The sequence below is a fragment of the Mustela nivalis genome (genome assembly GCF_964662115.1).
Source record: "Mustela nivalis genome assembly, chromosome: 14".
Classification (NCBI taxonomy): Eukaryota; Metazoa; Chordata; class Mammalia; order Carnivora; family Mustelidae; genus Mustela; species Mustela nivalis.
In genome coordinates, this window is record NC_139033.1 from 46,363,596 (window position 1) to 46,386,864 (window position 23,269).

The window sequence follows — 23,269 nt, forward strand, 5'->3', positions numbered from 1 at the left end:
GTAGTACTCTAAGACAACTTCTAAGGTTAGTGTTGACTTTAAGATTTTTAATAATATAGGCAAAATTCTCCTTTTAGAAGTCAGGCTAGTGGTCACAGGAAGGCACAATGGTGGGAAGGTTGAAAATGCAAGATGGCACAAGAGGGACTTCTGTTTCTTGATCAGAGCGCTAGTTACCAGTGTCGGCAATTTGCAAAAACTAAAGTGTACACTTACGACTTCACTGTGTGTGTTATATGCCAGTAAAACCTTCAAGAAATCTATGATTTAATGACCTCGACCATCTTGAACAAAATGGTAGCTAAGAGATGGATGAGGCCTGAACAAGGCTTTTACCACATCCTTTTTAAGTACGGGGCAAAAAGACTCAAGCTGATAAACAAGAGTGCTGGAGAAACCTTTCCACTGTTTTATAAGATGGCATATGTTATAGATCAACGTATACCAGATAGGGAGGGAAAAAATTTCAGGAGGAAAAGGCACCAGTACAACTGTTATCCGCCCTATAGAAAAGGATGTAAGAGGCTCAAATTTCTGGTAAGGCTACAAACATAAAATACAGTTTCATGGATTACCACAAACCCGTTTTCTGTATGATGAAAGACCTGACGTGGAAACACACCCAGCTGTTTTTTAACTGCTCCAATCCAATTCTAATGCGGATACAGGCTGTGCTTTCACAAAGCCATTTGATCTGTGTATGATGGGCAACAGGCACAAAACATAACCTAAAGTCATATTTTGAGTAAATGCTTTGAGAAAATGCTTAGGACTCACTTCCCGCCGCCCAAACAAAACAAAACAAAACAAACAAACAAACAAACAAAAAAAACCTACTTGATAAATAATAAGTTTTGACAGAATAATTTCCTGCTCTTCATATACTGAAACCAATAAAGGAGAGACTTCACAGTGGAAAAGAAAAAACACAGAAAGAGGGCAGGCTCTGATGGTCAGCTTTTGATACAGTTAACTTACTATCCTAAGAAAACAACATTAAACATTAATCATTTTTGCTCTCATTTACAAAACATGAACGTGACCTCTTAGATAACATTCCTACTTATTTTTCCTAACTGAAGATGAAATTAATCCTTGGCTTCAGGGAAATGCCTATCTGTATAGCTCCCTTGTTTTTTTAAGGTTCATGTTTGCAACTGGTTCTAGGAAGCAGTCAGTCTTAAATGCAGAAGGCTTCTAGCATCAGTTCTTCTATTGAGGGAGGGATGAAACAACATTAAGACAAATGACCACAGGACCAAAGACTACAATGAAATGAGTTAAGGGTTTGATTATTCCCCAAAGCTTCATAGGACAGGTACCAAAGAAACTGTTAAGAGTTCCATAACAGAAAGGTCTGTTCTACATGCACTCATCTTCTTAGGGCAATTACCAATGAGGCCAGTAGAAGAAAAGGAAAAAGGACCAAGGATAAAGAAAAATACTGGCAGAGGACCATAAGTTAAAACTTCTGACAAAATTAAAGGAACAGAGGAACTAAAGTGCTGGAAAAATCTCTATCTCATTGGCAAAGAATATCTTGTAAAAATGGACTGTCCCAAAATTAACATTTAGAAATGATAACATTTAGGTAACAATAGGAGTTAATCACAGCAACACAAGACAGCCATAAAAGATGCATTCAAACCATTAGTTCAGAAGGCATGCTTTCTAGTCTATGAATAGAAGAAACACAGAAACTAAAAGAACATTTCAAAATCTACATTTAAAGAGCCGGGAAAGATATTAACGTACAAGAAGAGAAAAACTGTTAAAAAAAAAAAAAAAAGACACATCGTAAGTAGAACTACTGAGTCCACATGAAATAAAATGCTTCCAATATGGAAAAATGGCAACGCAATTCAAGTAGAGCAACCACAATCGCAAAGAGAATAACTCAAGAACCGAGTCTGAGTTTTTCAAAACTCTCAAAAAGCCCACAGCAAGGTAGAATGTCAAAAGAAAAAACAAGAAAGGGACAACTAAATCCAAACAAAACATCTATGCATGCAAATCAAATTAGAAAAGATGTGGATCAAAACCTAAAACCTTTTTTTCCAAGCGATAACCCTGCCAGAAGCCCATCAATACTTCATAACTGCAACCCTAGACCTGTAAAAGAAATAAATTCCGTATGAGATACAAGAACCAAAGCAGTAACTCCAAAGCAGCCAACAAGAAAGCTTCTCCCCACACCTGCTTCTCAGATTTTTAATCTCAAATGTTTGAAAGATTGTCAGGCTTCCTCTTAAAAAAGTACTGGAAAAATGTTCAGAAAGACAGAGGAGCCAGCGAGATTCTATTCAGTCCTAGGCACAAAAAGCAAAATAAAGAATCCCCTCAGAATGACACAGGAGTCAGTTCAAAATACTCCAACAAAACTTGCCAACTGTACATTCTATCAGATGGGCAGTATTCACCATCACTGAGATTTCATAATCAGTTTGTCACTTTTAAGAGAGCATTTCCACCGGATTCAATCCAAAGGATCAGAATAAAACACATACTGATGATTGAGAGCCTGCAAGGAAAAACTCCTTGAAAGTAACATTATGGCATGTTATTTACAATATAGGCAGTCACTTGACTTAGTTCAAGAGTGGAACAGACAAGTCTATAGAGTAAAATGACAATATGGATAAAAGACCTATTAAGTATTGACACCAGTATACTAACGTGGGGGTGAGTGCGTGAGTGCGTGTGTGTGTGTGTGCGTGTGTGTGTGTGTGTGTGTGTTGGGTAAGAACTTACAATTTAAATTTCCAAGTTTCAATGGAAATATAAGGATAATTTTAACTCCAGATACCAAAATACTCGTAGTAAAAAAGAAGCTAAAGAGTTTATGATGGAAGAAAAGTTGAACAAAGAAGCCAAGAAGAAAGGTGGCTCACTTTGTAACACTTGTAGGCAGAAGTAAACATTAAAGAAGGGAGATGTGATAGAAGTTAATAGAGAACTGGGCCAAGTAATGTCTCAGGGACAAAGAGATCAGGTAAGCAACACAGGTTATTACCTGCTCTTTGCTACTTCAGTAGGAACACATGACTAACAGTGAATTAAAACATGAAATGTAACTCAAGAGGAAGTTGGTGAATGGATAATGTGTTCCTGGCAAAACTGAAAATAATTTACCTCTATCGATTTGTTAATAGGCAAGACAAGGTTTATAGTAGGGATTTAAAAGGATAATCTTCTGTATTTTTAGGAACAATGGTGAAATAAATAATGGCAAATACATGCTAAAGTAAAGGAAAAAATCAAAAGCTCTACCCTGTCATCTGAGGCATAAGTCAGCATGCAGGGAACAGGTGAAAAAAGAGAACAGGAAAAAGTTCTTGATTAAGGCAAAGAAAAAAAGGAAAAAGAAGGAGATTAAGGAAAGACTGAAAAATGAAAACTCTTTCCCACCAGAACATGGGAAATAACCATTGAAAACAGGAAAGGAAAAAGGAAGCAGCCATGCAGACAGACATACAGCATAAACACAGGACAGAAGAGGAAGCGTTTAGGTCTGATAACATCTGAGAACTGGCCATTTTTGGGGAGAAGACATGCTAAACAATGACTTAACTCTACATCCTTAACATCCCAACAGGTATGACCTGAAAAATGCTCTCAGAAACTAGGATCGGGGCGCTTGGGTGGCTCAGTCAGTTGAGCATCGCCTTTGGCTCAGGTCGTGATCCCAGGGTCCTGAGAAGGAGCCCCACATGGGGGTCCCTGCTCAGTGAGGAGCCTGCTTCTTCTCTCTCTGCTCCTGCTCTCTCTCCCTATCTCTGTCTCATTCTCAGATAAATAGATAAAATCTTTTTAAAAGAAAAAAGGAAAGGAAATTAGGATTAGTTCTCATGAAGACAAATGTAGCCTCAATTTACACACATATATACTTTGCCTACGTTCTCCACTCTTAAGTTTGCCTTTTATATACATGACAGAATAAATCCTGGTTAATGTTTTACATCTAACAAAAGAGTAAAATCAGATCTAAAAGCCAGGTAATGGGGCACCTGGGTGGCTCAGTGAGTTAAAGCCTTTGCCTTCGGCTCAGGTCATGGTCCCAGGGTCCTGGGATCGAGCCCCGTATTGAGCTCCCTGCTCAGCGGGTAGCCTGCTTCCTCCTCTCTCTCTCTTTGCCTGCCTCTCTGCCTACTTGTGATCTCTGTCAAATAAATAAATAATATCTTTAAAAAGAAAAATAAATAAAATAAAAGCCAGGTAATGTAGATATTCTGTCAATACCTACTTGGGGCAATCAGGAAATCACAACTTAACTCTTGTGGCCCAGGAGAAAAACTGTTTGCTAAGATAGAATACACATTTTTTAAAGTTTAAATTTTTGTTCTTTATGCATATGTGTGCTAAATGTTCCTCAAGAGTACCTCTGAGAGAGCTATAACTAATTCTTAGGAACAGTATCTTAAAGGAAGAGTCAGCACATTTTTTCCTACAAAGGGGTAGATGGTAAATATTTTGGGCTTTGAGGTCTCTAAGGCATCTGTTGAAACTTATCAACATTGTCACTGGAGTCACAGACAATATACACATGAACAAATATGGCTCCATTCCTATAAGATTTTATTTATGGATAAATGTGTTTTATTTGAATTTCTTTTCAAATAATTTCCACATGTCACAAAACATTATTCTTCTTTTGATCCCCCCTCCTCTGACCCTTAAACATTTATAAATGTAAACCAGTCTGAGCTCAAGGTCCATATAAAAACAGGCAGCGGAACAGATTTAACCCACTGGCTACCGTTTGCTCATGAAGAATGATAAATTTCAAAACTTTTCATAATACTACACAAAACTGATGTCTTCTGGCTTTTTTAAATACTAACACAGGACTGCTTGAGTCACATGAACTTCACTAGAAATCTATTACATTAGGAACAAATTGAAGTAACTCAAGTTTTAAAGAAAGACAAGGAGAGTTGCTTTAGGAAACAAGCAATAGAGGTATGATGTCTGATGTATATTTCCCAATTGCTTGCTCCCAATATATTTCCAGATAAAGTGAAGGGCAAGAAAATATGAATGATAGGGGAGAAAGCAGGGTGATACTTATGCCGTAAGAGAAAAAACTGTCAAGCTATCTGGACATTTGCTAAAAATAAAGAGGAAACCAGTTCTAATTCACATACCTGTATGGTTGAGAAGTTCTTGATGAAATAATATGCAACACATACTGAAGTTCATATCATGTCTAATCAAAAGGCATTCTTTAAGCCAAAGGAAGCGGAGAGATAGTTCCCACCGTTCATGCCAGCCATGCCATGAGGACTACCATTTTCTTTTCACTTGGCTTCAGGTTAAAATCAAATTCACATTTAAAATATCAGAATGCGGGGTGCCTGGGTAGCTCAGTGGGTTAAGCCTCTGCCTTTAGCTCAGGTCATGATCTCAGGGTCCTGGGATCGAGCCCTGCATGGGGGGTGGGGGTGGGGGGGTCTTTGCTCAGCATGGAGACTGCTTCCCCCTCCCTCTCTGCCTACTTGGGATCTCTCTGTCAAATAAATAAATAAAATCTTTAAAAAAAAAAAAAATCAGAATGCGGGGTGCCTGCGTGGCTCAGTTAGGCTCTGCCTTCAGCTCAGGTCACGATCCCGGGCTCCTGGGATTGAGCCCCTCATCAGGCTCCCTGCTCAGCAGAGCCTACTTCTCCCTCTCCTTCTGCCTACTCATGCTCTCTATCTCTCTGTTAGATAAATAAATAAAATCTTCTTAAAAGATAAATGAGTAAAATAAAATATCAGAATGCTCCACTTAATATCCTACCTTGCATGTTCCTGAACTCCCACAATCTCCACTTCACTATCTGAAGAGGCAATATTAATTTCTTCATTGAGAGGTGCATTGCCAGCTGATGTCTTGTCACTTGTTAGGAATCCTGGATCCAAATGACCTGAGAGAGAAGGGGGGAAAAATAAGCTCTACAGTTTGACTTCTCGCAAGCAGCATAAAAAACCCACTGACAGATTTCCCATCAAGGTTTAATCACAGAAACAGTATTGCTGTACAAGAGCTCACTAGAGCAAAACTGTCACGTCTCTTGCTCTCTATTCCTCAGGAAGAAAAAAAAAAAAACTTCGAGTACTTTAGTAAATAGGTATATATAAACTGTGATAATACTCTATTATATTTTATTCCACAATGTTTTTTGCATTTAACTTCTGTCTGCTTTTAAATGACTTGTATAACAGGTTTGTCACCACCTAGAGGGCAATGGGGTTCTCTACCGCTTAACGGTGAATTTTAATAGAACATAATTCTAACCCAGAAATGTTCAAAGGCATAAATGGAATAAATAACAGAAATTCTCATTAGTATCATATTTGTACTGGAATGCTTTATGAAGGATTTAACAATTTTCCTTAAATTTTTAACAATTTTAACAGTCTTTCTCAAAAGGAATGTAGAGTTGACAAAATCTAAACTCAAAACCACATCTAAAAGGAAAGACTAGAGGCAGATCACAGTTTTGGCTTTGAGCAACTGAAACAGAACCTACACGTTGCTGACAGTTCTTGTTAGACAGAAAGAAACCACATACTGTGGGAAAAACACAACAATTTGTGGCACTGGGGCATGTAAGAACTTTTTCACCAGGGGCTTCACAAAGTTATCTATTACATGGTGCAGTAAAACACACTCTCCAACTCACCAAAAACATGAGCTTCAAGGAACTCTCTCAGTCATGGCTAAGAGCACAACAGCAAAGTACAGAGCAATATAAACAATTCTAACAAGAATTTAAAAATCTAAAATAATTCAGCCTATGTACCCAGTTCTTAACTGTTCTGGCTTTTATGAAATTTAGAATATCTAGGAATTATGAAATAAACCGAGTTGCAACAGACACAAATTTCCAATTATTCAATTAGAGGGTATTTTTATTTAAATGTATTGTCATCTGACACATTATGTCTCCACATTTAAAAAAAAAATCCTTGGTGACACCGCATATAGACTAAACCACGATCAGTAAGATTTTAAACATACAACTCTCCCTTCCCCCTCCCTCACCCCTTCACATCACTCACTCCAATGTTTGTCACTCAGAAACCTTGTACTTTTGTATTCTTGCGAACTTTTAGTATAACCCTTTTGAAAAGTTATAGATAGTCCCAAAGCAAAAGACTTCTAATTTTTATACTCTCTGACCCTGCAGTCCCATCTCTGAGAATTTAGCCTAAGGGAAAAAACTCTAAGTAAGCAAAATGCAATGATGTCCAAAGATAGTGACTACCATAGAAACTTGGAGAAGTATACGGATAATACACAAAGTGTCACACAGGACAGTATCAAAATACTTTGGTGCTGGATAAAAGCTGGTAAAAAGCAATCAAGTTTGAAACAACTGTGGGCCTTTTTTTTTTTTTAACAATTCTTTAATTTTTTTCTTTAGTTGACTATGATGCATATGAGAAAACAGAAGACCACAAAGCTTAAAATGGCTTCCAGATACAACTGGAGATCGAGATTGTATAACAGTCTACAAAGGGCTTAACTTTCTGTATTAAAGAACAGCAGAAATAGGATTCTAAAAATTGGCAGTGGGTAAATAACTTTGAACCCTACAAGCATATGAAAGGAGGCATTCACCAGACAAAACCTAGTTTTGTTAAATCTGGGGTGCTTGCTTAAATGAGGAGTATGCATTGTTAAGTCTTGATTTGGTTAACTCAGGTTCTTGCTCTGACCCCAGTACCTTGCCTGTGGCCAAGTGCTTTGTCCAATTTCCACTTCAATGTTGGAGTTACAACTATTTTCACACACACTGTTCCTACTGCACTGCTAGGAAGGACTATAAATTGATAGTCTTTTTTCAAACCTTTGAGCAGCCTTGCTTTGTGCAACTATAACAATTTACCTCATCTATTTGTTCCTAAATAAATAAGTACTTGTTTATGAGAGGCTATGCACTAGGTGCTAGGAATATTACGGAGAACAAAGGACATATACAGTATCTACCCTCAATGAGCTCATGATACACTCAGGGATTATAAAAAGCAGTCCATGGCTTGAAAATTGCTCTGTTATAGGGACACCTGGGTGGCTCAGTCGGTTAAGCAGCTGCCTTCGGCTCAGGTCAAGATCCCGAGAGTCCTGAGATCGAGTCCCACATCGGACTTCCAGCTCAGTGGGGAGCCTGCTTCTCTCTCTCTCTCTCTCTTTCCCTCTGCCCCTCCCTCTGCTCATGCTTTTTCTCACATTCTCTGTCTCAAATAAATAAAATCTTTTTTTTTAAAAAAAACTGCTCTGTTATAGAAGGTGTGTGTTTAAAGACACAGACATGGGAATAATCAAGGATGCAGAGGTCTTAGGAAAGAGTAGGCACAGGTGAGGGAAGTAGCAATAAGGAACACCGTGTTGCCCTGTAGGGTATAAACGTTCAGCGAAATGTGGGGTAATGTAGTAAAAACAGTAATGGGAAATGAAACTCGCGAAGTCAGCAGAACTCAGATGGTAAAGAGTCTGGACTTGACTGTGAGAGGCAGGAAACCACTGAAGAATGTAAGCAGTGACATGATCTGGTTTTCCATTATAAAAAATTTCCTTTTGGAGTATACAAATGGAACTACTATCAGGGAAAGGAATATGAAAGGCAAGAAAACCAGTTAGACTGCTATAATGACTACGGCTGAACTAGTAAAGGAACAAAAGAGGGGGGATACTCTGTATACGTATATATACAGAAGGGCTAGTAATGCTGGGAATCAGGCAAATCAACAAATTTAGTAAAAAAAAATAGCTAGGCTTCTGCTTTAGGTAACTGGATAGAGTCACAGCACCCTTCCGAGCACCAATGAACAGATGAAGGTGGTTGCTCAGGACATGACACTGGCAGGCCTCTGAGATGTCCAACAGGCACCTGGGGGTACTCTTCTAAAGCTCAGGTCAGAGGTTGAGGGAGGAAATAAGAGTCTTTGGCAGTAAGTGGAAAGGTAAAAGGCAGCAGAGGAGCGAAGGGGGTCTAGAACAGAAGCCCGACAAATGCCAGTAATTAAGGATGGGCAGATGAAGGGGAGTTCACCAAGTTAAGTAAGAGGTAGGAAGAAAATCTTAAAATATGAAGCCAGGACACCATAGAATGAGCATTTCTAGGAAGAAATGCTTATCGGTACCTAACAGAGAGGTCCAATGAGAAGAGGGACTAGATATAGTCCACTGGAATCGGTATATGATGACCATACTTATGCCTTGGCAAGAAGAGCCTCAGAGGAGTGACAGGGCTAAAGCCAAGGCAGCAAAGCAAGCTGAAGAACAAGGGCAGGGAACGAAGTACAGACACATTTAAAACAGTTTGGCTAGGAAGAAAAAGGCAATAGGACAGTACTGAGAAAGGAAAATGGGCTTGAGGGAGAGAGGTGTGTGTGTGTGTATGAAGAACTTTAAAAGACGGGAGAGACCCAGCCATATCTGGAAAAAAGGCCAAGAAGAAACAGGCGCGATGGCAGAAGGCTGAGGCAATGTTCATCCGTGAAGAATGCAGCAAGGCCACGTGCGGTGCACAGGTGTGGTGGGTGGCGGGGTGGGGGTTCAGAAACGTGAAGGAGCCACTAAGAAGACAGAACTGCCTAAGGAAGGAGAGGATCTGCTGGGCAGCACTGAGAGCCAGGTGGGCTGCAGATCAGGAAGCTAACTCAACCCTCAATTCTGCCTAGCGGAATTTGATTTTCTCCAGCTATGCTAAGCAGTGTGATCCAGGTTCCAAGTGTGGGCCCAGGGATCAGATTTTGCCAGCTGGGTCCAACAGGAAAGCCCGCTCTACAGGAGCTGGGGATATGGCCCACGAGAGCTGGGCTTGAACATGCTGGAGCAGGGAAGAAGAGACACCCGCACGGGGCTGGCAAAGGGCCGGGTGATGGTCAGTGAGGCAGAAAAACAGTATAAGGGAAGTAACAGCATAAGAGTGTACAGGAGCTCCTGTGGAAAAGGAGAAAGCAAGAGGAACAGGTAGGAGGAAAACCAATCATTATGAGAAGTAAAACATTGTAATTCCATCCTCCTGGCCACCCACAAACACAAGCCTCTGGGAGCCAGCCACCGCTCTCCCGTCTCGTCCTCTGCTCCACTGTTACTCTCCTCTGCTCTAGCCACCCACTTCTTACCTTCCTACAACTTCTCCACTGCCCTCTGGAATGCCAGATCCACGGAAAACTGCACTGAACTTTTCACCTCCCTGTGGAAACCTGAATCTCTGGAAAATGCCATCTACCCTGCAGTCCTTGGAAGCTGCTCCTACACCTCAGTTGGGGGACCAGAATCACTTACGAATATGGCCCTCCATCCTGCACAAGAGCACCTGCCGCCCCCCTTCTAGAGCACTTCCAAGTACAAACTACGGGGCAGTTTCACCCCTCCATGGAACATTCCTGGCACTGGGCTTAGTTTCTCTCCTTCCACTTTAAGTCCTGCTACCATGATTCCTTATTACTCTATGAGCGCTCGTTATTTATGGGGACATAAATACTCCCTAAGGAGCTGAGCCTCAAGAGGCACTTCACACTCACTGTAGTAGACTCGTAGCAAGGGGCTCAGCCCTTACCATCTTAAAAATACACAAGATAACTGAATTAAACCAAACTAAAAAGGCAGGTTGTAGGAATCATGGTTGCTATAACTAAACTATTCCTCCTTGATTTCTCATATCTTCTAAACAGTAATTTAGGAAAACATGACAAGACTATGACACCATTAGTTCTTAGTATCTCTGTGCCCAGTTCTATCTCCATTCTATCTCCATAGTTCTAATTTTTTTTATTTTTTTGAGGGCAGCCTGCAGTTCTAATTTATAATTCCAACTTATGAAATGTTCTCCGTCAACAGTACTTCTGAATAACCAATCTTCACTGATTAGGCCCCTCATCCTGACCCTGTCACCTACAGAACCACATTTCAGATCTGGAAATATCACTTTGCCTTTCTTTGTTTAAAGAAAGGGGAAGAAGAAAAAAATAATAAAGAGGAAGAAATAAAAAATTACTATACTACTTTTGCTCACAATTTTACTATTGTATCTTAAGAAAAATAAGGTAACTACCATCAATATTTAAGATTCTTCTAACTTTAGTCATCCATTATGGATCCAGACACTAATAATTTACAAACCACCTTCACATTATTACATCAATTCAAACCATTTTGGTAGCACGATTTGGGCCATAAAAATTGTAATCCCACGCTGCTGGCATTTATAGAACTTGTGTGATGTTCTAAAACTGCTCACTTAAAATCAGGGTCTGCTCATGTAGCCAGTGTCTTTACTCTTTAGTCTAAATATCAGTATAAAATGAAATAAGGGACACTGAGGTTAAGTGATGGGGGCTAAAGACAAATTTCCCGGTGAATGTTAACTCTAGACCATTGGTTGCGAGAGTTTTGCCACATTTCTTGTCAGAGCCATCGGATAAAATGTGCCACTCAGATAACAAGTCAGCTACGACCCCACCAATTTTATGGGACGCCATGTTCTATAAGAGACACCAAGGCTTTCTCCAAGAGCCAGGAACATATTCCCTCTTCAGTCTATTTCAGAGCCCGAGCAATTAGTCCTTTTCTTTCAAGATAACCCTTTCAGTATGTCATACATTCCTTCGGGAGCTCCTGTGCACAGCTTCACCTTCTCTGGCCTTTGTGCCATCCTCCACTGTCATCCCTCCAACCTATGACCTCACAGGAATCCAATGACACAGCAATGGCCAAAGCATACACAAAACTGAGTCTCAAAGATGCTGTGGAGTTTTCAAATACTGTCAATGGCAATAATCTTTCCTGTTCCAGGGCAAGAATAAGTCCTGTAGAAAAAGTGTAAATACCACAATTACGATATAGTAAACTGAAAATAAATCAGAGGACTTATATTTAACTATTGGGGCAGCTGGCTGTCTCTGGGTAGCTCTTTGGAAAGATAACTTCTTTCACTCTCTAAGAACATTCTAAATTTTGTCCTCCCACTGAACACCTTTTCAATATACATGTCAGAAAGAAAAGAGCATAAAAAAGTAAACTAAATTATCATGGCACATTTTCTTTTTGTCTTCAAAAGAAATAATGTAGCTACTTTTTAAATCATAAATCTACTGGTAAGAACTAGTCCAAAGCCGATTTGCACCACATTAAAGGAAATTATTATATATAGGATGTCAGCAATGTTTTAGGTATAAAAAAGTGTAACATCTCAATTCATTATTCATTTAGCTTGAAAACAAGTGAATTATGACCTTGTATTTAGTTTTTTCAGTAAGAATGTGAAAAACAACTTTACAAAGCAGGGGAAGGGAAGGTCAGAAAACTAAAAATTTTACAGTTCATAAGAACCAGGTAAAAACAATCGAAACCTGACCAAATCTGATCTCCTTCACAGAACTGATATAGACTTCAAAGTGCTATTAATAGAAACATGGCCATTCTGGTCTGATTATAAAAAGCCCTAGGCTAAGAACAGGAAAACCAAGATTTGTTTCTCTGCCCTATAACTAGCGTTCTGGACAAATCAAGACCATCATCCCTATTTTAAGGATGGGAACATGCTCATAGGCTACCTTCTTGACAAGAAGGCTGATGGAAAAAACGTGTTTCTCATAAGTTTTAATTTCCTGGACCGGTGGGGAGACACTATAAATAAATTTAGTTTACCACAATTATAAGTCTTCCTTACCAAAAGTACTTCAGATTCCTGCTTGTCTTAGCCTCATCCACATTTATGTCTACAGTGAGCTACTACTAGCAATAAGTAAAAATTAAGTCATAATCCTATTTACTGATACCGTTTCTTCAAGATGTCCAACACAAGAGTTACCTGGTGGTGATTACAAAAAACGATTTTTCAGACCCCATGCCACATCTACTTACAGAATCCTCGGGGAGAAATTTAGGATTCTGAATTTTTATAAGCACCCTAGGTAATTCTTATGCTCAGGCCAAGTATAGGAAATTCCTATGGTGAGAGCAACTCATTCCAGGACAGAACAGTAAATTAGAAATTCACTGATTAGGTCCATTAAGCACTTCCTTACTCAACCCACTTCAGCATAAATACATTAACATAACGCTGGCCAGCATTCCTGAGGTCTTACTTTGTGCTATATTCTGTACAGTATAGACATTATTTCACCTAACAGGAAGGACAACCTTTTGGGATGGATACTAATTTTACCCTGGTTTGCAGATAGGAAAAACTGAGGCTTTATGTAATTTACATGAGTCCAGACAGTATATAAGTGGCTGCTGGCTCAAACCAGGATTTGTTGGCAGCAGGCTATCACCTACTACACTTGTTCAATTCTAGCATCAAGAAAGGAAAAGTAGAGGCACCTGGATGGCTCAACAGTTAAGCATCTGCCTTCAGTTCAGGATCCCAGGGTCCTAGGATCAACCCCGCCTGCATCTGGCTCCCTGCTTAGTGGAGAGCCTGCTTCTCCCTCTCCCTCTGCTGCTCCCCGCCCCTCGCCCCCTCCCACCCCGCATCGCTTATGCTCTGTCTCCCTCTTTGTTAAATAAATAAATAAAATCTTTTTTTTTTTAAAGGGAGAAGTAAACACATGGCAAGAGTTAAAATGGAAAGCTTAAGTCTTTTGCTGACCAGTGGCTTTCCAATTTTAATTCTTTTCCTTGATTAAAACTAAAACTGAAGTGCGCCTGGGTGGCTCAGTGGGTTAAGCCGCTGCCTTCGGCTCAGGTCATGATCTCAGGGTCCTGGGATCGAGTCCCGCATCGGGCTCTCTGCTCAGCAGGGAGCCTGCTTCCTCCTCTCTCTCTCTGCCTGCCTCTCTGCCTACTTGTAACCTCTCTCTGTCAAATAAATAAATAAAAATCTTTAAAAAAAAAAACAAAAACTAAAACTGAAGAGTAAAAACTCTTTTACATAAACAAACATCATCTAGGGCACCTGGGTGGCTAGTGGGTTAAGCATCTGCCTTTGGTTCAGGTCATGATCCCAGCACCCTGGTATAGAGCCCCACATCAGGAACCCTGCTCAGCTAGGAGTCTGCTTTTCTCTCTCCCACCCCCGTTCTCCCTGCTCATTCTCTCCTTCTCTCTCAAATAAATAAAATCTTAAAAAAAAAATTTTTTTTTCATTGTCTTATTGCCTGGAAAAACAGGCAAGGTACTCGGCAAGGTTCTTTATCTCCAAAGAATACTTACAGCACCCTAAATGTAGTAGAGCTGCACACCTGGTCTGAGATGCTGCTCTTGATTAACCCCTGAATAGTCTGTTCAGTGATTGGGTTCTTATTTTGCTGGGAGAGAGAGGAGAACAACTCAAGATTAACCATTAGAACATTTATCTTAAGGGGTGCTTGAGTGGTTCAGTCAGTTAAACATCTGCCTTTGGCTCAGGTCCTAATCCAAACACCTCAGACTCCCTGCTCAGTGGGGAGCCTGCCTCTCCTTCTCCCTCTGCCACTCCCCGGACTCATTCTATTCTCTCCTTCTCTCCTCCTCTCTCCCCCTGAAATAAATAAAATCTGAAAAATAAATCTTTTTAAAAATTTATCTTAAACTCAAACCGTAAGAATGACCGTCTCATTGATGCTAATAGTTCAATCTCTAAACTATAAACTGGCAAGCAAGCATGAATTCTGTTAACATTTTGTGGCACTGAAAGTATATTCAAAATTTATGAGATGGGCTCCCACTAAGACAATTAAATCAAGACCAGAGTGTATTAAGTTTTATTACTCATATACCTGCACTGTCAGATTTTGAAAAGAAGACTTTGAGCCAATATATGGCTTCATAAGAAACTGTGCTTGAGGATATGTTGAACAGTGACGATATTTAAAAATCTACACACAATACATAACCCAATACACACATATGTTCTTTCTATATTATATCCTAGAGAAATTAATCACATACATGTACCAAGAGACATGTACAATAAATGTTAATGGTGGCATCATCTGGAACAGCATCCTAAATGTCCAATAGAGAATAAGTAAATCAACTGCTATAGAGTCATACAGTGAATACTAAATAGCAGTGAAAAATGAATGAACTAGAGCTACACTTAACAAGAACAAAACACAAAGTGTTGAAAAAAGCAGTTACAAATCATTGCCTTCAATATAATATCAATTAGTATTAAAACATGCTTGATTACAGGTACATAACAAAATGCAGTAAAAATATAAAGAAACACACAGGAATACCAAACATCAAATATCCAATTCAAGACAGCTTTGGAAAGAAGAGGAGAAAAGGGGAACAGAAGCCATGGGTGTTTTGGGTGTTTTCCTTACATATTTGGTAATGTTTCATTTCTTAAGAATGGTGGTTCTTGGGACGCCTGGGTGGCTCAGTTGGTTAAGCAGCTGCCTTCGGCTCAGGTCATGATCCCAGCGTCTTGGGATCGAGTCCCACATCGGGCTCCTTGCTCCGCAGGGAGCCTGCTTCTCCCTCTGCCTCTGCCTGCCATTCTGTCTGCCTGTGCTAGCTCTCTCCCTCTCTCTCTCTGACAAATAAATAAAATCTAAAAAAAAAAAAGAATGGTGGTTCTTAAGAAGGTACCGGAGTAATATATTCTTTAAAACTTTTTGTGACTGAAATTTAAAAAGAAAAACCAAAAATAGAATTAAGTAAACAAAGGCTAGTGATGTTTTAAACAATCAAGGTAACAATTATTTGAATCTTAAAATGTGATACTAACCCCAATACTGGTAACTTTAAGGATACTTTAAAACCCTACAACTTTGCACTATTAGGTTGAATTATCTGAAACTGCTGGGTTTGTTATAGGTCAAAAAGTCAAATATTAACAATTTCATATGGCTCAAACTAATATTAAAATTCTTCACATGAAAAACAAAACAAAAAGTAATCATTCATGTTTACCCCCAAGACTTTACTACACGGTGATCTACATTTAACAGCAAGACTAAAAATCAGGGAAATAAAAGTGAAGTAGAATGCATCACTAGTCAACAGTAAGAAAATGAAGATAACCTATCCAGTGTATAGAACAAATTGTGTAACTTAGAAATACACATTGCACAAAATGTGGTCAAACTACTCTCCTTTGATACAAAATATTACTGCCTAATTTTTTAAAGTACTTATATATATTAATAAATCCTTAAAAGATCCTTGTTGGAGGGGCGCCTGGGTGGCTCAGTGGGTTAAAGCTTCTGCCTTCGGCTCAGGTCATGATCCCAGGGTCCTGGGGTCAAGCCCCACATCAGGATCTCTGCCCAGCAGGGAGCCTGCTTCTCTCTATCTGCCTGCCTCTCTGCCTACTTGTGATTTCTCTCTTTAAAAAAAAAAAAAAAAAATAGGGGCACCTGGGTGGCTCAGTGGGTTGGGCCGCTGCCTTCGGCTTGGGTTGTGATCTCAGGGTCCTGGGATCGAGTCCCGCATTGGGCTCTCTGCTCAGCGGGGAGCCTGCTTCCTCCTCTCTCTCTCTGCCTCTCTGCCTACTTGTGATCTCTCTGTGTCAAATAAATAAAAAAATAAAATCTTTAAAAAGAAATTAAAAATAAAAAATAAAGATCCTTGTTGTGGGGCGCCTGGGTGGCTCAGTAGGTCAAAGCCTCTGTCTTCTGCTCAGGTCATGATCCCAGGGTCCTGGGATCAAGCCCTGCTTCAAGGCTCTCTGCTCTGCAGAAAGCCTGCTTCCTCCCCTCTCTCTGCCTGCCTCTCTGCCTACTTGTGATATCTGTCAAATAAATAAATAAAATCTTAAAAAAAAAAAAAACCTTGTTGGGCAAAGCAAGTATTTATACATATAAAAATTGAAGTCCAGAGGAGAAACACCTTGACCAAGGTCAAATAGACAGTTAGCAGTCAAAACACATTTAAAACTAAAGTCAGGTCCTGCTCCAAAACTAACTACAATCAATTAAGCAGAAACTCAACAGGTAAGAGTCTTTTATTTTGTTCCAACCAAACATTATGGAAGATTTAAGGGCAATGATCTGTGGAGCTCTGTCTCCTTTTCAATTTCTTAGCAATTTCAATATAAAAAGTTCTAAACCCACTATTATTTTTGCAAAACCCATAAACATAGTATTTTAGGTAGTGATTAAATTATAAGAGTAGCTCATAAAAGCCAATGCAATTTATAATTTAACTAGGAAACTATAACCCTCTGTAACACTAATGTAAGAAAATACACACTAAATGTAGTCTCTCAATCCCCTCCCCCTCTCTTCTCAAACTGAAGTACTAGGGCTTTAAGAAAAAGGTTTAAGTGAGAAAGAATGCTGAAAAAGTGTTGAGGAACACAATTATGGAAACTTGGAGGCACTTGGCAATGTTTTCAAAAGAAATTTTTTTTTTAAGATTTTATTTATTTATTTGACAGAGAGAGATCACAAGTGGGCAGAGAGAGGAGGGGAAGCAGGCTCCCCACCAAGCAGAGAGTCCGATGCAGGGCTCGATCTCAGGACCCTGAGTTCGTGACCTGGGCTGAAGGCAGAGGCTTAGCCCACTGAGCCACCCAGGTGTCCCGAAACACTATTTTTTTTTAGTGAATAAGTATCACTCTTCAGAATCATAACATAGCCCAGATAAATTATGCAAGACAGGGAGGGAGATTTTCCTGAGATCCCAGAAGCAGAAACTGAAAGAAAAGGGTTGGAAGAGATGAACTTGAGAGCTACCATAGAGAACTGACAGGGACAGGAACACCCAGAGCAGAAGAAACAGTACAGGCCTGCACAGCAGCCCCTAGCGGCCAGCTTGATCAGCTCCCTCCCCAAACTGCAAGGTAAGGTCAGGTACAGAATAAGTGAAGGAAGCCTCTGGAGAAGAGGGGTGGGGCAGAGTATTAAGGCGCCTGGGTGGTTTTTAACATATGTGAAGCATTTTTATCCCAAGAAATAGGTCTACTGTAATCTACCTATGCCTACCATTATTTCTCATTTTTGCTTCCTTCACATTAGGCAAGATGAATGACATGCTACCCACATCTCCTTTTCAGTTATAAATGGTGCCCTGGACAGTCACAGTCATCTAATGCCAGATGTCTAGTTGGCCTGCTCTCAGCGGCAGGATCACTACAAGGAAAATAGCTGCTGGGACACATGCACAGTACACCATTAGAGAGGGGGAGGGGAGGGAGACCAACCTGCCTCCGCATTCAGCTCCTCTAGAAGCCCGCTGGTCCTCCAGGTAGCTCCTGTGTCCTGGCCTCCTACAGAATTACTGTGCTCTTGAACTACTGCAGCCGCCAATAAATTGTCCACATTTACCACTTCTGGGTCAGAGCTGGTGTCAGACATATCATAATGAGCTACAACTGGAGGTCCATCTAGGGAGGAAAGAAAATGTATACTTGTATCTAACTTCCGGGGTGAAAAATACTTCTGCAACTAAGATGCAGTTGCCTTTATCTTCTTATTTCTATCTGGTCAGAAAAGCTGCACTTCATATATCTAGTATTTTGTACATGAGGTGAAAGTGGAAGAGATAACCCAAGCTTATAAAGATGAGGAACACGTTTGAAAAGGAGAAAAGGAGCATTATGAAGAACAGAGGACAACAGCATACTGAAAAATACATTGAGTTCTTGTCTTAATTCTAAAGAGCAAAAGATTATGAAAAAGGGAATGACTCCACAGAGTAAAACTGATTTTTCAAAGGAAAAAAAAAAAAAAAAACTGATGCAAACAATTTAAACTCAATTTATAGTTTTTAAGAGAATGAATCTAGTTCTTTCTCTTAATAGCTGATAGTTAAAAGTCACTAATAGATTCAGAGAAGAAAATCAAATACATATTTTCCTATTCTAGAGAAATAAGGCCAACAATAAGAGCTCTACTTGACTATGTCCAGTAAAGCCCTTTACAAATATCAGGGATGTTACACATTTTACAACATTCTACAAAAAAAACAATACTCACAAAATCCACATTCAGGATTTTGCTTTGGATGTCTTGTTAGGGATATTTAAATTTTCTTTTCCCTGAGAAAGACAACCAGCTCACACTCCAAGCAACGATATGCAACCTTATGGGTTATTTTAGAGACAATATGAAAGTTCTTACTGGCTAGTAAGAGATCCCTTCTACCTCCAAATCACCCTAACAAGCTGAAAAAGGCAGCAGAGTTCCAGAGTAATTAAACTGCAGTGATTCATGCTAAAATAACTCGATATTCATGCTTGTAGAACAGATACATGCTTTAAAATGCTAATGCTACCCTTTTTCTAATGCAACCCCAAAAAGCAAAAATACAAATTTCATTCTATTATGAAACACATCCCTTACTCCTATCTCCATTTTAGAAGCAGCATAAATAAAGGAATGCAATTTCTCCCCCAACAGCTATTTATGAAGTGCAGGCAAATTATGTCTATCGATTAAGATTTTTTAAGATCAAGACTATTTAACATTAAGCACACCTATTTTATGAAACATATGCCAATGAATCATTAAAATAGAACACAATGAAGGATTAGTTTTAACACAGACATCCATTGTGTAAATAGTCACTGAACAAAAGATGGAACACATCTGGGGTATTTATCCCTTAAAGCAAAGCTATCAAATCACAGGTTTATGCAGCAACATTTTTAAAATTAAAAATGACCAAATAAAAGCAAATGAGTTGTTAAGCGCCACTATGTCAAGAACAGACATGTCACAAAATGAAATTCTGACGATCGTGACAATTTCAGCTGACTACTTAAAAATAATTTCCAATTCTCCCAAACGGGTAAATCAAGTTCATAGAATTCAATAGTGTGGCCTCAGTATCAGCTGGTAATGGATTTTAGCTCAAATAGCAAAAAACTGGTTGAAGTTTGATATTTTTCTTTTCTAAAAAAGAAAAGAAAGCTCTATCATTTATGGAGTTCTCGTCAGAGTTCAAAATGATTATTATGGAATCAAGATACTGTGGATGTCCAAACTTTGGGTGCAGAAGATATGAGGGTCAAGTACAATATTGACTATTTGACCAAATGTTCTATTTTTAAAAGGGCTTTAGTTAAGTGTTGTTTTTACAAAAAATTAGTGCTTTATTTTAAAATTTGAACACTACTACCATTCACCACCTCCTGCTCACACATTCCCCTCTCCCACAACCATCAAATTGAGGCATGAGGTCAACAGTCAAGTCAAAATTGTACCACTCCTACATGTAGAATCATGCAAAGAGTATAGTTGTATATGTACATGCAGAGTTAACATCACCTACCCAATGCAATAACTTGTCTGAAAGTCTTCATCAGTAGGAAATACAAGCATAAACTTGTTATCTGGCTTCATTCTTGCATCTTCCGTATTTCCAAACAGCACACCTTATAGCTTAGCTTAAATTTAGTATTCATCATAAACAAAGACAGTAATATTTTCATATTTTAATTACACTTAAAAGTTAAAATAAATTATCAGTGTTGTTTCTCATTTCCAGTGTATCCAAAATGATGACAATACTATACAAACTTTAAGAAAGGAATGATTGCCTTTTTATCCTTCTTCCAACAACAAACCACAATTAAGAATCTTGTGTTCCAAGGTCATCTTACACTTATCATTAGCAAATCAAGATTAAATAAGGCATATTAAAGCACTTAGCACCAGGGCTTGGACTTGAACCCTTAAGTATTAGCTAACTGACAGTGATAATTTGTGATATTCTTTTAAAAGTGATTCTTGCTACACAGAAGAATTAAGAGACAGGTAAGATCCTATAGTAATTTTATCTGCCTTTTAAAAGAAAGGCGGGAAAAAGCCACTGAGAAGAGCTAGGAAAATACAGAATATTAAAAATAGAAGCAACAACTATGCTTCCAATTTGACTCTAACAATTCACTACAGGATGGAATAAAGGAGGAGATACTGTCCTCCTTCCCACTTTATTATTCTTATTTGCTGGTAAAACAAATGCACTGCTACTAAGATTATTTTCCCTTTCAAAAATATCAAAATAGTCCCTTCAAGCAGTTACACATGGAAACAGTTCCAATTTAAAATTTAATCATTAATATAAGCACATTCATGTTAACAATATTTAAGGATTAGCCAAACTGCACAATCTCCCATCTGCTACCTTGAAGTTTGTCACAATCTTAAAACATAAATTTGTAATAAGGACTTATTAGCTTTTCTATAATCATTAAAAGCGTATCTCACAAAAAGGTAAATTTAATACAATTAACTAATAACTATTTGGTCTATGGTTAAAGTGCTGTTTCTCCCAATTGAAATATTTTTGAAATTTTTTTTTGCTGGTCATTATAATTATAAGGCAAGAAAAAATAATGTTAAGCAATCCACTGCCTTTTTAAGAATCTCGATTTATCCGTTTTATGCTGGAAATAGGTTTGTACCCTCTCACTGACCTCCTAGCTATAAACACCATTCTAACTTTTCAAATAATAAAATACAGATGTGTCTGTGTCATCACACATTCCTGATACAGTGAAGTTTACTTTTATGGACCTTAAACCTTCATACTGTTGCCATCGGTGTTTAATTTCATGAATTTGTTTCCTCAAATATGTTCTTTTTTAAAAATATGTTCTTTTAAACCTCACTGAAAGAATCTGAATCAAAAATAAAAAGAGGCGGAGCGCCTGGGTTAGCTCAATGGGTTAAACCTCTCTGCCTTTAGCTCACGTCATGGTCTCAGGAGTCCTGAGATGGAGCCCAACATCAGGTTCTCTGCTCAGCAGGGAGCCTGCTTCCCCCCTCTCTCTGCCTGCCTCTCTGCCTACTTGTGCTCTCTCTGTTAAATAAATAAAATTAATCTTTTTTAAAAAATTAAATAAGTAAATAAACAGAGGCAAAACAAACCCAACATCCTTTACTATGTTTATCCCTGACAAACCCCTTTTCAAATTTGACAATCAAAAGCACAAAATTTTAAAATTATGTAAGATAATACATAATTTACCATTCTTATTTTACAGATGAGAGACCAGAATCAATTATATTATAGTTGTTCATTGTTGAGGGAACTGGGAATATACAGGAGACTGACAATGGCACAGGAAACACAAAGATCTTTAGAAGCAAATATATAGGTTAAAAGTCCTGCCTATTACTACTAACCTATAAGACTCAGTTTTTTCACACGGTTATGGTAAGAGTTAAAGATGACGTAACAGCATAATACTGGTCCATTGGCCCATCCTTCCATTATAATTAGCACCTGCCCTACTTTATTATTTGTTTGCTTATCTTTACATGCAAATTCTGCCCTACAGAGCCTGCAAACAAGCAGCTTTGAGAAAACATCACTGCCTAGATTGGTGCCTCATTCTGGTCATAAGATTAACCCAATCTAATGCAAGCTGGTACAACCACTATGGAAAACAGTATGGAGGTTCCTCATAAAGTTGAAAATAGAGTTACCCTATGACCCAGCAATCACACTACTGGGTATTTACCCTAAAGATACAAATGTAGTGATCCAAAGGGGAAGGTGCACTCGAATGTTTATAGCAGTAATGTCCACAATAGCCAAACTATGGAAAGAACCTAGATGTCCATCAACAGATGAATGGATAAAGAAGATTGGTATACAATGAAATTACTATGCAGCCATCAAGAGGAATGGAATCTTGCCATTTGCAATGACATGGATGGAACTAGAGGGTATTATGCTAAGGAAAGTAAGTCAATCAGAGAAAGACAATTATCATATGCTCTCTCTGATATGAGGGGATTGTAGTGGGTAGGAAGGGGAAAAAATGAAACAAGATGAGATCAGGAGGGAGACAAACCATAAAATACTCTTAATCTCACAAAACAAACTGAGGGTTGCTGGGGGGTAGGGGGACAGGGGTAGGGTTGCTGGGTTATGGACATTGTGGAGAGTATATGCTATGTTGAGTGCTGTGAAATGTGTAAGCCTGATGATTCACAGACCTGTACCCCTGGGGCAAATAATACATTATATGTTTAAAAAAAAATTTAACCCAACCTGTGAAGTAAATGCTTTGCTAGGATTACTGAGATCACCACAAATGGAGCTTTTGTATGTTTATATTTGTCTGAAGTGTCATGTCAGTTTGGGTGTATTCATATGAAAGTGTTTCAAAGCCAAAGAGATCATTTTTGGATTATTTCATATTTTGCACCATCCTTGCCTACAGAGCCCTCTCACTAACACAAGTGTTGTCAGTCTCCCAGTATGAGGTCTGATTAGATCTAGGAGACAGGAATTCCTCTTGTATCCCAGATATCCTAGAATGCCAATTCTCCTTCTCTACAGGTTAAGTGTTAGGCCCAAGGAAAGGTGGGGCAATGGCCCAACAGATGTTTTGCCCCTTCAACTCCCACTTCTATGACTATAGCAATATATAGTAAAG

At 38.9% G+C, this 23,269-nt stretch overlaps 1 protein-coding gene across 4 annotated transcripts in view; it reads right to left on the bottom strand.

The window, feature by feature from the left end:
* The window catches only part of ARK2N (arkadia (RNF111) N-terminal like PKA signaling regulator 2N), a 91,023-nt gene that overhangs the window by 7,241 nt on the left and 60,513 nt on the right, over positions 1-23,269 (bottom strand). For 2 of the 4 annotated variants that reach the window (XM_082699300.1, XM_082699299.1), the window contains exons 3-4: positions 18,077-18,259; positions 5,779-5,905 (exon numbers count right to left, since the gene is read on the bottom strand). In XM_082699300.1, the coding sequence (XP_082555426.1) occupies positions 5,779-5,905; positions 18,077-18,259 (310 nt within the window). The remainder of the gene's footprint in view (positions 1-5,778; positions 5,906-18,076; positions 18,260-23,269) is intronic. The other 2 variants (XM_082699302.1, XM_082699301.1) reach the window with 1 other exon arrangement.